This window comes from Onychostruthus taczanowskii, unplaced genomic scaffold (genome assembly GCF_017590055.1).
Source record: "Onychostruthus taczanowskii isolate IOZ18803 unplaced genomic scaffold, ASM1759005v1 scaffold91, whole genome shotgun sequence".
Classification (NCBI taxonomy): domain Eukaryota; kingdom Metazoa; phylum Chordata; class Aves; order Passeriformes; family Passeridae; genus Onychostruthus; species Onychostruthus taczanowskii.
Window position 1 is genome coordinate 756687 of NW_024507105.1, and position 13921 is coordinate 770607.

Below are 13921 nucleotides of genomic sequence, written 5' to 3' on the forward strand. Positions count from 1 at the left end.
ATAACCCAGACAGTGGTTATAAGGCTTTTGCTCGGCCCACGGGACCCTGCTCTGGCAGATCCACCACTCACCTCGCACAGCCCCGCTCCCACGCTCAGCTCATCAGCTCTGCATGGAATAAACCCTGGATTTCTGAAACCACCACAGATCAGTTGTACCCCTCTGGAGGGTGAGCAGTGGGGAGCACTGGAATCCTCCTTTCCTGCTGCTGCCTAAGATCCTTCCTGTACAAGCAGCGAGCTGAGGTGTGGGAAATGTGCAAAAAGGCTTTTGCAGACGCTGGAGGATGGATCCTTTGGGATGCTCCAGGATCCCTTACCGGGGTGGGTGAGTGCCACGCGGGGAGGGCCGTGTCCAAAGCTTGGGGCGAAGCCAATCTGCACTCGCAGCTCACGGCAGAGAGGCTGGAAGCGCTAATTACCGGGGGAGTTAATTGCACCCTGTGCCAGAAAGCAGAAGGGTCGCTCCGGGGCCGGCGCTGTGGCATCGGGGAGGCTGCGGGCGACCAGGCACAGAGAGCTGGCAGCCGAGGGAGCGGGGAAGCTTTGGGGTTAGAGGTTGGCTCCACACAAAGGAGCGAGCGGCTGGAAGCCGCTTCGCCGCCGAGAGCCAATCGCTGCTGCGGCCCCGCGATAAAAGGGGCTCGGAGCCGGCGCGGGGAGCGCAGGAAGCGGCTCCGCTGCACGGCCGCGGCCTCTGCGGCGGGACACGGGCAGCAGAGCCCCGGGCACGGGCACACAGCCCCGGCACGGCACGGCACGGCACGGCCCCGCCCTGCGGACCCTCCTGCTCGGCGGTGAGCTCGGCTCGGGGGCGGCGGGAAGCGGCTGCGAGACAATGCCGGCCCCGGGAGCGGGGGCTGAGGGGCTCGCCCGCACCCGGGGGGATGCCCGATCCCCGAGCACGCCGGGCTGGGGGAGCGGTGGGAGCCGGGGCGAGGGGCAGGCGGGCGGGGAGCAGCGATGGAGAGGAGCGGGGAGACAGGAGCTGCTCGGGAGCCGCCCCGGGCTCGGGCTCGGTCTCGGTTTCGCCCTCGGCCCCGCGCTCCGGGCTCGGTCTCGGTCCCGGTCCCGGCCCCGCGCTCCGGGCTCGGTCTCGGTCCCGGGCTCGGTCTCTGTCTCTGCCCCGCAGCACCGGCGGCTGCTCGGAGGAGGAGGTTCGGGGAGGAAGGGGGACAGCGGGCCGGGGAGCTCCCCGTGCCCGAGGCAGCCCCGGGAGAGGGGTCGGTAGCCGGAGGGGCGAGCAGGCCCGTGCGGGGTGGATGCGCTCCGGGGGTGCGTGTTTGGGGGGTATTTCAGGGCTGTAGTCCCCTCTTTGTTGTGTGCTGCAGTACGTGCCGGAGGGAGGCTGGACAGATCCGTTTTATTGAGCTGATCAGAAAGAGCGGAGATGGAAGAAAAACCTGTTAGATCCCCACTCCTTATCCCCCTTGGGTAATGCCTGCCAGTTCCCGACGGTGTGTCTCCTGCCACCTCATCCAGCCTGCATTTAAACCTTTCCAGCGACAGGTCTTTCATCACTTCCCTGGGGAGGCTGTTGCATGACTGTGAGATTTAATAACAACACAAATGCCCTGGGCTCTGACATAACCCTTAACAGCCAGGGATCTCCCAGGGCTTCACAAAGGACAGCAGCTCTGTTTTTATCGAGGGGAGGGGGTGGAAAAAGGGAACAGAAAAAATGAAATTATTTATCCACTGACACCCAAAATTAGCAGCAGATTTAGGAATCAAGCCCAGGTCTCCCAAGTCCCAGTCTGGTGCTGTAACTACTGTGTTTTGAGCCAGCCTGATCTGTCTAATCCCCTTGGATCACCTCAAACAAGCTAAGATACCTTGTAGATCTTATTTATGATCAATTTTCTGCTGATTTTTTTAATGGTGTGGGTATCAGTTTTGAAAAAAAGCTGATAATCCAGCCTTGAAAATTGGGCTTTGTCCGCCGAAGACGTCGTGTGAGGGCTCTCACAGGGAAGACATCTGGTGCCTCAGCTGAGCTGTTGTGTGTTTAAGGCCAGGAGTAGCACATCTGCAGCATTATTAATGTAGATTACAAAATAATTGCAGGGCAATCGACCAAGTCTGACACAACCCCAGTGTTAATGTCCTTTTTAAATGGGAGTCCTGCAAAAAGCAAATTCCCAGTTCCAAACTGAGGGTCTGTCAGAACCAACCTCTTGGGGCTTTGCAAAGTGGCAGATGCATCTTCCTTCTTATACAGCCTAAACCCAGGTTCCTGACCCTTTTTGGTCAGCAAAAATCCCAGGAGACTTCTCATTAGGGAAGGGAATTCCTCTTCTGATTTCCTTTAGTGGGTAACTCCTGGGAGTCTTCAACTGCCCCTCTGGTCCTGGAGGGTGATGCAGTTTTTCTTTTCCTTTTCTCCCACCCTCAGCTCTTGCAGGGTTTTGCCAGGCAGCTGCCATGTCCCCCCAAGACATGTCTGCTTTTCCCTCCCAGTTAAGTCATTTTTATCTGCCATCTGGGGGTGTTGCAGTGCTTACCTCGCTCTTAGCAAAAGCCCTGGGATGGAAAACATTAAATCTGCACAAAAGGATTATTGCAATATCAATGTGTTAAGCACACTTTAGACATATTTCTCACTCCTGTGGTGTGCCCATAACCCTCTCCATATGTCCAGCTCGGGGTTTTCAGTGGCAAGATGCCTCAGCATCCTCTGATCCTCTGGTGCCTCTCCAGGGATTACTTTTCCTGGCACACTCATTGCTCCACTGCAATCTTGTGGATTTCCGAGAACCAGATCCTATGCTGGGCTCTATGGCACCTTGGATCCTAAAAGGAAGGATAGAGATGAAGGCTGAAAATAGCTGGGGCAGCTCAAAAAGAATGACATTTGAGAGATTTAAATACCAATATGATTTTTGTTGTGTTTCCTTATACAATCTGCATTTGGACAGCAAACAGTGGTTTTTGTAGGGCTGTGCTGTGTTTTGGAGTGCCAGGAACTGGACCCACTCCTGCTCTTACTGCATCTGCAGGTGATGAAACAGCAAAAGCTTTTTGTGGTGTCTCTAGGGCCCAAGAGATGGGCTCACCCCATGGAATCAGAGACTCCCTCAGGCTGGAAAAGCTCTCTAAGATCATGGTGTCCAACCATTCCCACAGCACTGCCAAGGCCACTGCTAACCATGTCCTCAAGTGCCACCTCCCCATGGCCTTAAACTCCTCCAGGGATGGGGACTCCACCACAGGGAATGCCAGTCCAGAGTCTGGTGAGGAACAGGTGATATTCCACGAGAGGAAATCAGCCAAGGCAAGACTGAGAGGCTGTGTTAGAGGAAGGAGGAAATTACAGGCAATTACAGGTCCCATTAACTGGAGTACAAGGAAAGGTTGGTTTCTAGAACAGGTTCTGGAGGAGTAATCAGACATGTGCTGTTGGGAAGCAGAACAAAATTCTGGGTGGTTTTAACACAGCTCATGTCACGCTGGCTCAGTGTCTTCCTTGGATATGATAAATGACTTCTGAAACAACAGGGCCTCGTGATAGAGCCCCAAGGAAATTATTATTTTAGGTGGAGACAGGAAAAAGGACAGGGAAAAGAGAGCAAAATGCAAGGAAGACACTTGGATTCTTCTGCAAGGAGGGATGTAAGGACACATCAGGCCAGAAGTGTTCAGGGGTGCTGGAGTTTTGTATCAAATACCAAGGTCTGAGATCTCCCAGTGTGGAGCTGCCAGACCTGTTTGATGGGGCCACCACGGTGGCTGTGGCAACAGAGAGCCCACCAGGTGAGAACAGCTTAAAGTCTTCTGCTTCTCCTGGATGTGGTTACTCTTTGTGAATCTCACTGAGAGGCAAAATATGATGGGAGAATAACTAATGTCTAATGGTAAGTGGATGTACATTTGTGTAAGAAACTAGGGTGATGTTTCCAGGTGGAAATGGTTTATGGAAGAGATCAGGGAAGAGCTGACAAGGGCAGGGAAGCCACGAGCTTCTGTTTGCCTGTTGGGCTTGTTTGCAGCAGGTTGATATTGCACCTCATTAGTCCCTTCTGCAGAGCTTCCAAGATTTCTCCCAGTGAAGCACTTCTGTCTAATGTCCAGCCTGAACCTCTCAACCTGCAGTTTTTGTCTGGCACTACTGAGAATTTGTCTCTGCTTGAAAAAGCCTCTTCTCATCCTCCTGGCAGGATTTCTGCTGTGCTTCTCTGCTCTATCTGAACTCCCAGCAAGACAGGAGATCCCAGGGAGCAGAGACCCCCTTCAGATCATGATTTTTATGGATGCTATTAAACACAGCCAAATCCCAGGAATGGGCTGCCTCAGTTTGTGCTTCTGGACAGCAGGTGAATCCCAGTAGCATGCTCCTGGCCTGTGTGCCCCTCACTGAGAGGCAGGGCAGGGACCAGCCCAGTCCCCTGCTGCTTCCAGAGCGGTGCACTTCCTCCTCAGGGGAGGCAGCGATGAAAGTGGCAGAGGGGAGCGGGTGGGCAGGGGCTTCCCTCGGGCTCCCCCTCACTCCTGTGGGTCTCCCATTGTTGCCATGACAAAGGCAGCCCTGTTCCTCCCCACAACTATTCCTTGTCAGCATCCCTCAGCATTTCGGCTGCAGATTTCCTGCCCACTGGCAGCCTCTCAAGAGGCAGAACGTGGATGGAAAGGGGATTAGTGGAGCTGGCTGGTGGAAGGTGGCTCCTGGCTGTGGGGTGAGGCAGGGGCAGGCCCACTCCCCAGGAATCTCAGGAGCAGGTAGGGGTGTCCCCAGAAATGTCTGGATTCTCCTCTCTGAAGTCCTCCCCCCTGTGCTGAGCCAGCAGAGCCCTGCTCTGTGTCCCAGTACTATGAGGTCAAGTGGCTGGCTCAAAGCCATACAAGAGCCAAGACCTGAAGCAGAATTAAGGGATTCCATGCCTGAAGCAGGAGCTGTGGCCACCACTCCATCATCCCTTCCCTGGCACTGCTGTGCCTGGCTCTGATGCTGGTTTTGCACCACACTCAGTTTCATGGTGTGGGTCAGCTGTGAGACCCCAAGACTGCAGAAACTGAGCCTTGGGAGCTGGGTGATTGCCAGGCTCAGGAGACAGGCTCTTCCAGCTCCTGTTCACCTCTTCCCCACACTGGCCAGCTGAGAGGGATGATGGCCATGGATCTGGAGGGTCAGCACTGCCCTGTGTGTGGGTTTCACTGATCCTGCACAGGATCTCGTGGCCATCCATCCCCACAGCCGCCAGCTCAGCCCAAGATTTCCTGGGGAAAGGCCTGGCAGCCTCTCCGAGCTGCCTCCCCTGCCCGTGCCTCGCCATGCTCTGGGGACAATCCACGTCCTCCCAGGATGGAGGAGGAAGGGGGCCCAGCTCCCCCACGCCGTGCTTTGCCTTAGGGAAAGCCTCCTGCAGTGGAGCAGTGATCCCTGAAATAAACAAACCCCTCTCAGGGCTGCTAATGGGAACCATCTGGTAGAGAGGGGCCCCTCGTCCTCCGCACTCAGGCTCCTTCCCTGCCGGAACGCACCGGGCTGGGCCTGCACTGCTGGGCCTGCACTGCTGGGCCTCCACTGCTGGGCCTGCACTGGGGTCAGTCCTGCTGGGCCTGCACTGCTGGGTCTGCCCTGCTGGGTCTGCACTGCTGGGCCTGCACTGCTGGGCCTCCACTGCTGGGCCTGCACTGGGGTCAGTCCTGCTGGGCCTGCACTGCTGGGTCTGCCCTGCTGGGTCTGCACTGCTGGGCCTGCACTGCTGGGCCTCCACTGCTGGGCCTGCACTGGGGTCAGTCCTGCTGGGCCTGCACTGCTGGGTCTGCCCTGCTGGGTCTGCACTGCTGGGCCTGCACTGCTGGGCCTCCACTGCTGGGCCTGCACTGGGGTCAGTCCTGCTGGGCCTGCACTGTTGGGTCAGCCCTGCTGGGCCTGCCCTGCTTTGTCTGCACTGGGTCAGTCCTGGTGGCCCCTCTGGAGAGGGGAATGGGGAAGGGCTCCCTGCACCCCTCCTGGCTGCAGGAAATCGGATCCTTCAGAGGCAGGCTGAGGTCGGGGGGCTGCCTTGAGGGGCCCCCCCAGATGTTCCCTCTCCCTCCATCTGCTCCAGGGTCAGGCAGGAAGGTAAGAAGGGATGCAGGAGGCTGTTAGGGAAAAGCTCTGTGATTGAGCAGCGTTGCCTTCCTCCCGTCAAACTTCTCCCTGCTTGGAGCCTTCAGTTGCTACAAGGGCAGGACGAGAGAGGTTGGAAGGCAAAAGGGTTCTCGCCTTGTCCTGAGCCCAAAATCCTAAACTGCTGGCATGACCTGGAGAGGAGCACAGTCCTTGCTCTTGCTGTTCCCAGGCTGTGCAAGTGGCTAAGGCCTTTAGGGACCTGAGGTTTGGAACAGTTAGGTCTGGCAGTTACGGTGCCAGTCCCCACTGTGGGGCACGGCCATGGCTTTGTCACCTGTCCCCGCTGCACCCCTCAAAGCCAGCAAGCCCCGAGGCTCCCCGAGCCCTTGAGAAGGCTCTATAACATCAGTGTGGCAGCATGTCCTTAGGCACTGCCCGTGTCACCACTCTCCCCCTCTCCTGGAGGCTGCTGCTGGCTGCCTTGGGCCCCAGCCCCGAGCTGTGCTCCTGGGAAGAGTGATGGTACAGCCAGGAGCCTCCAAGAGTCCCTCCTGCAGTTTCTCACTTGTTCTGGTTCCCTTATCGCCCCAGCACACCCTTCCCCTTCGAGATTTGTGCTCTTGCCTCCTGCCCTGCAGCAGGAAGGAGGTTCAGCAGCTCCTGGGGCAGCAGTTGCAGTGAGGGGCTCGCTGGAAGCACGGGCACCAGAGGGTCTGCATGGAGGGCAGAGGGTGGGAAACATCCCACCATGGCGGGGATAAGTGGGTGGAATTGAAGGGAAAGGGGTTTGGGGGCACGAGGAGCAGAGAAACAAATAGTGGGTGGAAGTAAAAATGCGCTTATCAGAGAACCCCTGAATGGATTTTTTGGGTTGGAGGAGCCTTAAAGCTCATCTCGTCCCACCCCCTCCCATGGCAGGGACCTTCCACTGGAGCAGCTTCTAGGGAAGGGCAGGAGGGGTGTGGGGAGTCTGGAAACACCGAGGGGAAGAAGTGGCTGGGGTTGGGGAGGAAGATGAGGGAAGGGAAGTTGGGGGAGGACAAATATTTCTAAGAAAGGCTGGGGTGAAGGTGAAAAGAAGGTGAAAAGGGGGAGGGTTGTGCATCCATGTCAGAGGTGTGCGCGGAGTGGGGACACCAGGTTTTGTGGGTCCCTCACGTTCCCTGCAGGGTCTGTGCTGGGCTGCAGGACCTGACAGACCCTGGAGGCACGAAGAGAAGGTCCTGTCCCAGGGCTGGGGGCAGGGAGGGGCTGTGGGGTGGGCCCTGGCCCCCAGCAGATGCTGGGCTCAGCAGCAGCTGCCTGCGAGCGAGCTGGGAGAGCAGGAAATAACAACCAAACCGCAGAGAGACGGGAAATGTTTCTGATAGAACAGCCTGGGCCTCAGCTGAGGCTGTGCAACGTTTGCAAGCAGGGCTGTGCAGCCCCAGGGCTGTGAGGGGCACCCACCAAGTGCCCAGGACCTGGGGAAATGGTCTTTAAACTCTGAAAGCAGCCATGAATTTTGGGTGCTTTGCTGGATGTAACTCAAGCCTGCTGTCAGCTGTTGGGGGTTTGGCAGCCAAAGAGCCCCCTAAAACTCAGGACATGATTGCCAATGTCCCTGTGAGGTGGGCATTGAGGAGATGCCCCTGCCCCAATCCCTCCACCCCGACGTGTCTCTGCCTGGGGCTTTCTCAGGGTCTAGCCCAGTCCCTGGGCAGCAGGAAGGTTTTTGGGGTGGCAATATGAGGCCAAGGGGGTTCAGTAGGACAGGAAAGCAGCCCCAGGCAGAGGCAGTGCTGGTTTTTCAGCCTCCAGCTCGTCCCCATCATTGCAGAGACACCCCTTCATCCTCCTTTTCTCTGCTCTGCTCCTTCCTTGGCAGCATCACTCAACCCCACAGCTCTGTCCTCTGTGTTCAAACCAGGGCTCGTCTTTCACGGGTGTTTTGAAGGTAAAGTGTGGTGGGGAAAACCCCCTGAGGAGCTGTCAGTGCCTTTTTAGCTCTTTTTTACCAAAGGGGGATTTACAATGCTGGTGTTTTTTCCTGTGCTGGTCCCAGCCCTGTCAGCCTCATCCTCCCAGGCACTCAGCACAGCACACTGGGCTCAGCCTAAAGGCACCGTGGGCTCCTCGAGAAAACAAAATCCCCATCGCTTGCTCTGCTGAGCTGTGAACAGTGAGATTTTTCTGGGCTAAAATTAGACTAAAACCACAGTCTTTCCTCCAGCAGCACCAGTCCTTTAGTGGCTGCATCAGTGAAACACGGGCTGCTGGGTTTGCTGTTTTGTTTGGGGTCAGCCTTGCTGCCAGTGGCGTGGTCATTGCCTGGCAGGTGCTTCCACACGTGTGTTTGGAGTAGGAGCCATCCCATCACCTTCCAGGTGTTCAGAGCCCCAAACCCTCAGCTGCTATCACAGTTTTCCAGACCTGCATCTCCTGTCCAGTTCTGTGTGCCTCAGTCTCTGGGCTCCCCCAGGAAGCCCCAGCCCAGCGGGGCTGATCTGAGCCTGGAGGGAGCTTTGAGCACACACCAGCTCCTGCTAGCTTTGGTGATGAAACCAGCCCCACTCCTGATGACATTTCCTTTCCAGGTGTTGCAAGAGGTCTGTCTTTGACACCACTGCAGGGAACATCGACCCACAGCCTTCCAGCTCAGGATTGAACAGAGGGAGAAGGGAAAGGAGCCATGTTCCAGGCCACGGGAGCCGCCAGCCCAGCCCCAGCTCATGTACGTGGCATCCTGGGGTTTGTGTGGGAATTTCAGCTGGGTTTGGGTTCTCGGGGGGGAGGGCTGTGCACAGAAGCTGTGTTCCTGACCTGACATTTTAGGGTGATCAAAGGCACAGTCACAGCTACTCAAACAACAGAACTGGGGACAGGAATGTTCCAGCAGAAGGTGCTGTTTGCTGAGCACACTGGGCTCCAGCCTCAGGCTCTGCTCCATCCAGAGCTCCTCGAGCTGCTGTCTGTTTGTTTGTGTTTCCATGGCTTTCCGTGATCACAATTGAGAGCTTTCGAGCTGCCGAGGGCTGGAGTGATTGGAGATGGAAAAACATAAAGGTTCAAGAACATCTCCTGCTGGGACAGGATACGGCCCTGCCCCGAGGGAAGATCTGTCAGATATGGAACGGAGAGCGTGCCTGGCCAGGAGGCTGCCGAGAAGTGACGAGCAGCCCTGGACTGCTGCAGCTTGGGAACGGATGTATCAGCTCCAGAGAGGCAGCGTTTTCCTCAGCTCTGCTCAGCTGAGCCTGGAAACAGCCTATTAAATCCTAACCCCAGGAGAGCACCTGCGGTTGTTCTCCCAGTGCCAAGGGATGCAACTGGTTTTACACAGGCAGAGCCTCCTCGCTGCCCGTGTCCCACTGTTGACTTTGGCTCCTGCTTCCAGCCTCGTGGGACTGAGAGGAAAATCAGTCCCTGACCTCAGGCAGTGAGAGCAGCTGGGAAACCTCTGAGGAGGCAGCTCGGCGAGGGGAGAGCTTCCTGTGCCTCTCTTAGACAAACTGTTTCCAAAAATACAAAGGAGAAACGATGGGGAAGGACAAGGCAGGAGGAACAGGGGGTGGGGATCAGCCTGGGGGCAGAGAGGGGCAGTGCTGGGCAGGCAGAGCCAAACTGCAGCCTGAGGAAGGACAAGGACAGCAGGGTGACATCCTGGTGGGATGTCCTGGGGTCACCCTGCCCCGACCTTGGGAACAAGGCGTGAGGGGGATGAGCCAGCCCTGACTGGTCACCTTGCTGGAGTGCCCTTGGATCCCGACTTTGGGAAGGAGGGAGCACTCCCATCAGTGCCAAGGAGGGTGAAACTCCTGGGGTGGCTGTCAGGGATCCAGCAGGTGTGGGGTGGGTGCAGGGTGTGCACTGCTGAGGGGGGATTTGGAAGGGATGAGCTGATGCAGTGCAGATGGGACACGGTGCAGAGAGACCCTGGGGCACAGGGAGAGGCTGCTCAGCACTTGGTTCTGTGCCCTGGTGCTGCAGGGCTGGGCAGCACCTGCCCCCGAGCTGCAGCAGCCCCAGAGCTCAGTGCCCTGTGCCCTCCCCACACCCCCGAGGTGCCCTCGTTTCCTGCACAGCCCCAGAGGGCCTGAAAGGAGGAACTGGAAACAAAACCTTGGCCCCAAGAGGCTCTGGGACAGTGAAGGGCACCCAGCTATGCCCAGGGGGAGTGGGCCAGTGCCCCCTGAGCCCAGGCAGCATTGCCCAAGCCCTGTGGACCCCCAGCAAGAGGAGCAGCATCTGGAGCAGAGCTGCTGTGTGGGGCCACAGGTGATGGCTTACAGGTGCAGGTCACAGAGGGGTTTGGTCAGGGTCTTGTGCAAGTTCTCATTTTGCTTTCTCCTTCCCTTTTTAGGAGGCCAAAACCAGCTCAGGAGGCAGCACAGTGCAGCGCTCCAAGGTACCTTTGCTTTTGGTACTCCATAGAATCATCCCAGAATGGCCTGGGGTGGAATGGACCTCAGAGCCCATCCAGTGCCACCCCTGCCCTGGGCAGGGACACCTTCCACTGTCCCAAGCTGCTCCCAGCCTGGCCTGGGACACTGCCAGGTATCCAGGGGCAGTCCCAGCTGCTCTGTGCCAGGGCCTCATCCTGCTGATTCTTGGCAAGGGTGGAAGGGCCAAAAGCCCACGGGCCAAGCTCCAGCCCAGCATCAGTGGAGTGGCCCAGGGAGGGTGAGGGAGATGGGGCTGCTTCCTGCTCCCCAGTGCTCCGGTGAATGGAGGGCAGGGAAGAGGGCAGTGGAGGGATCTAGGCTGTCCCAAACTCCTTCCTCATCCTCTGTCTCCCTTTGCTCTGCCCTTGGCCAGTCCTTCAGCCTGAAGGCGCAGGTGAAGGAGATGTGCACTGCCTGCCAGAAAGCCGTGTATCCCATGGAGCGCCTGGTGGCCGATAAATTCGTCTTCCACAACTCCTGCTTCTGCTGCAAGCACTGCCACACCAAGCTCAGGTGAGCCAGGCTGTCCCCATGCTGGGACAGGTGCCACTGCAGCTCTGCTGAGACCTTCCCTAATAGTCCCCCCCATCACAGCCCCTTGCTTGGCCAGTAGCCAAAGACCCCCAGCCCACCCACCACAGCAAAGCAAAGGTTTATCTGCACACCTGGGCCCAAGTGGCAGCTAAACCCTACCTGGTGTGGAAGGGGAGATGCTTCCCCTTGAGATCAGCCCCAGGGGAACACGGAGCTGAGCCAGAGCCTCCTTCTAGAGGACTCAGAACCAAGGCTGACCCCCCATTTCTACTCACAGCAGCCCCCAACAGCCTCTGCTGGTGGGAGGGAGCTGTTGGCCCTAAGGGTCCCCTCCTGCATGTTGTCCCCTCTGCTGTCCCGGTGTCCCCAAGCCCCTCACCTTTCCCCAGGCTGCAGCTCAGTCTCCCTGCCCGGCTAACCCTGCCCTCCCTCCCCAGCCTGGGCAGCTACGCCGCGCTCCACGGGGAATTCTACTGCAAGCCCCACTTCCAGCAGCTCTTCAAGAGTAAAGGCAACTACGACGAAGGCTTCGGGCGCAAGCAGCACAAGGAGCTGTGGGTGCACAAGGAGGTGGAGAGCGGGACCAAGTCGGCGTGAGCGGGGCCAGCCCCGCTCTGGAGCCCCGCGGAGCCGCAGGAGCTGAGCTGGGTGAACTGAGCTGATGTAGAGCAGGACCTGGGCCGGGGACAGGGGGAGCCCCCTCTTTGGAGGGTGCTCAGAGGGGTCCTGCAGGCTGTAAGGACAGGGCAGAGGTGAGCAGGGTGCAGCCCCCAGACCTGAAGCCCTCTCTCTGCAGGCCCCTCTCCCCAGTGAGATCAGAGCAGAAGCAATGCCCCCCGTGGGACCCCCAGCCCTGTCACCATGGAAAAGGGACGAGCTGGGGGCTTATCCAGCCTGTGAGCCACTGCAGAGCTCCCAGCTCTGCCAGCCCTGCATTGCTGGGGCTCTGGCTGAGGAGGGTCCTTGGTTTACATCAGCTCAGTTCAGCTGGGATGGTTCAGCCTTAAGGATGTTGCCCTGCCACGGTTTCAGTGTCTGTTTTTTATATTTGCCTTCCACTGGTACGTTCTGCGCTGGAGCCTCGCGGCAGCTTCACCTGCTCGCCTTTATTTTTGTAATACAAGGTTTCCCAGCCTTCCCTGTCTTGTCCTGTGTTCCCAGGGCCCTGGGGAGGTGGGACTAGTGGTCAGGTCTGCCTCTTACTGCCCAGGCAGTGTGGAAAGAGTTTGTGTCCATGGAAATATTCCTGGATACCTTTGTGTGAGTGAGGCTGGGGGGGAAGGGGAGGGAGGGAAGGGAAAGAGGCAGCCCTCCCCTCTTTGGGGAGTGCTCACAGGGGTCCTGCACACCGTGAGGACTAGGCAGAGATGACCAGAGTGCAGGCCCCTGACCAGAAGCCCCCCTGGAGCCCCCACATTTTTGGGAACTGAATGAGGATTTCAAATTCCACATCAGTGTTGCCCTGTGAGCTGCACGGCCCAGCTGGAACCTTCCACCAGCTTCCAAAGGGAGCCCAGACCACCCTCAAAAGGCATTCACCAGCCTTGAGACCCCCCAGGACTGGATCCACCCCTCTGCCCTGACATGTCTCATGCTCTCCCCTCCACATCAGTGCCCTGTCCCTCAGTGGCTCTGCCAGGGGCAGGATGGGATCAGTGCTGGGCTGGCCTCACAGGTCTGCCTTGGACCCACCCCACTTCCAATCCCCTTTTTGGATAGCACAGTCCATACAGATTAATGAGCCAACAGGAGACACAAATGCAGGAAAACCAGAGAAAGTGGATGAGTCTGGTTTTAATTATTATTTACCTCTTTCCTCCAGGCACACTTGGTACAGCTGTGCTCAGGAGCCCCATGTCTTTCAAATTTTACAGGAATTGGGCTTTTCAGAGCCCCCACACAGAGCAACAGCTTGTGATATCAACATCCCTGACTGATTCCATCAGTCCTGTCTGGGAGAAGCCAGACACAGCCATGGAAACAGGAGATAAGGATGAAAGAGGGAGAAAGATGGGGAGGGGTAGTCCAGAGGAGGAAGAGATGGCACAAATACCCCCGGTCTCTGTGGTGCTCCCCTTGCTCAGTACAACCCTTCTGGGGCTCAGGGTGTGCTCCACAGTGACACAGTCACAGTGACATCTGATTTTGGGGACAGCACTGGCTGAGTGACCACAGGAGCCTGATGTTGGACAAGTTAATTCTCCTTTTCACTAAACGTCTTTTCAAAGGGCTCCTGGGCAGGCATGGCCTGGGGACACACAGCCCCTGTGCACACAGACCCTGGCAAGGCTCTCAGGGGGCTTTTGTGATTTACACCCCAAAAAAGCCACCCCTGAGCAGCCCTGCCGAGGAGCGGTGATGCTGCAGGCTTGGGGCCCCTTCCCCGGCCCCTTCCTTCTTCAGAAGGCTCAGAAAATGAAAGCAGAGCCCTGGGTTCCACTTCCTGCCTCTGGCTGGCCTCACTTCCCATTCCCTCAGCTCCCAGGCTGCTGCCCAGCAGGACGAGCAGCATTTTAACAATGCAGGACGATTTTAGGGAGGTAGGGAAGCATGGAACCCCCAGGCTTTTAAGGCTGGGTTTTCAGTTAGAAAGAGAACATGAAACCAGAGAAATAATGATCTTTCCTTCCCTCCTCCGAGTTGAAATTTGAGATTTTATCTAAAGGCCATTCTCCACCCACTGTTCCTTGGGTCCTGTCCCTGGTGATGAGAGCAGAGATTGGAGCTGCAGCCCCTGGCGAGCTCTGACCTCAGACCTCCTCCAGCTGGGCAAGCCGAGAGATCCGGGGACAGAAGGTGTCAGAGAATCCTGCAGCATCTGGCAAGAGAAGCAGGAGCTGGGAGATCAATTCTGCCTGCAGCCCCCTCGAGGACGTTGCCCAGAGCTGCACTTGGCTGTGATGAATCCC

At 57.6% G+C, this 13921-nt stretch overlaps 1 protein-coding gene across 3 annotated transcripts; it reads left to right on the plus strand.

The window, feature by feature from the left end:
• Positions 1 to 200: 200 nt before the first annotated feature.
• Positions 201 to 12147, plus strand: LIMD2 (LIM domain containing 2). 3 transcript variants are annotated; one of them, XM_041426301.1, is made up of 5 exons: positions 201 to 327; positions 8631 to 8767; positions 10397 to 10441; positions 10852 to 10991; positions 11450 to 12147. In XM_041426301.1, the coding sequence occupies exons 2-5, from the start codon at positions 8726 to 8728 to the stop codon at positions 11607 to 11609; spliced, it is 387 nt and encodes a 128-aa protein (XP_041282235.1). In that variant the 5' UTR covers positions 201 to 327; positions 8631 to 8725; the 3' UTR covers positions 11610 to 12147. The 3 variants fall into 3 exon arrangements, with proteins under 3 accessions (XP_041282235.1, XP_041282236.1, XP_041282234.1); XM_041426302.1 differs by having other exon boundaries at positions 257 to 323; XM_041426300.1 differs by lacking the exon at positions 201 to 327 and adding an exon at positions 439 to 796.
• Positions 12148 to 13921: the final 1774 nt, after the last annotated feature.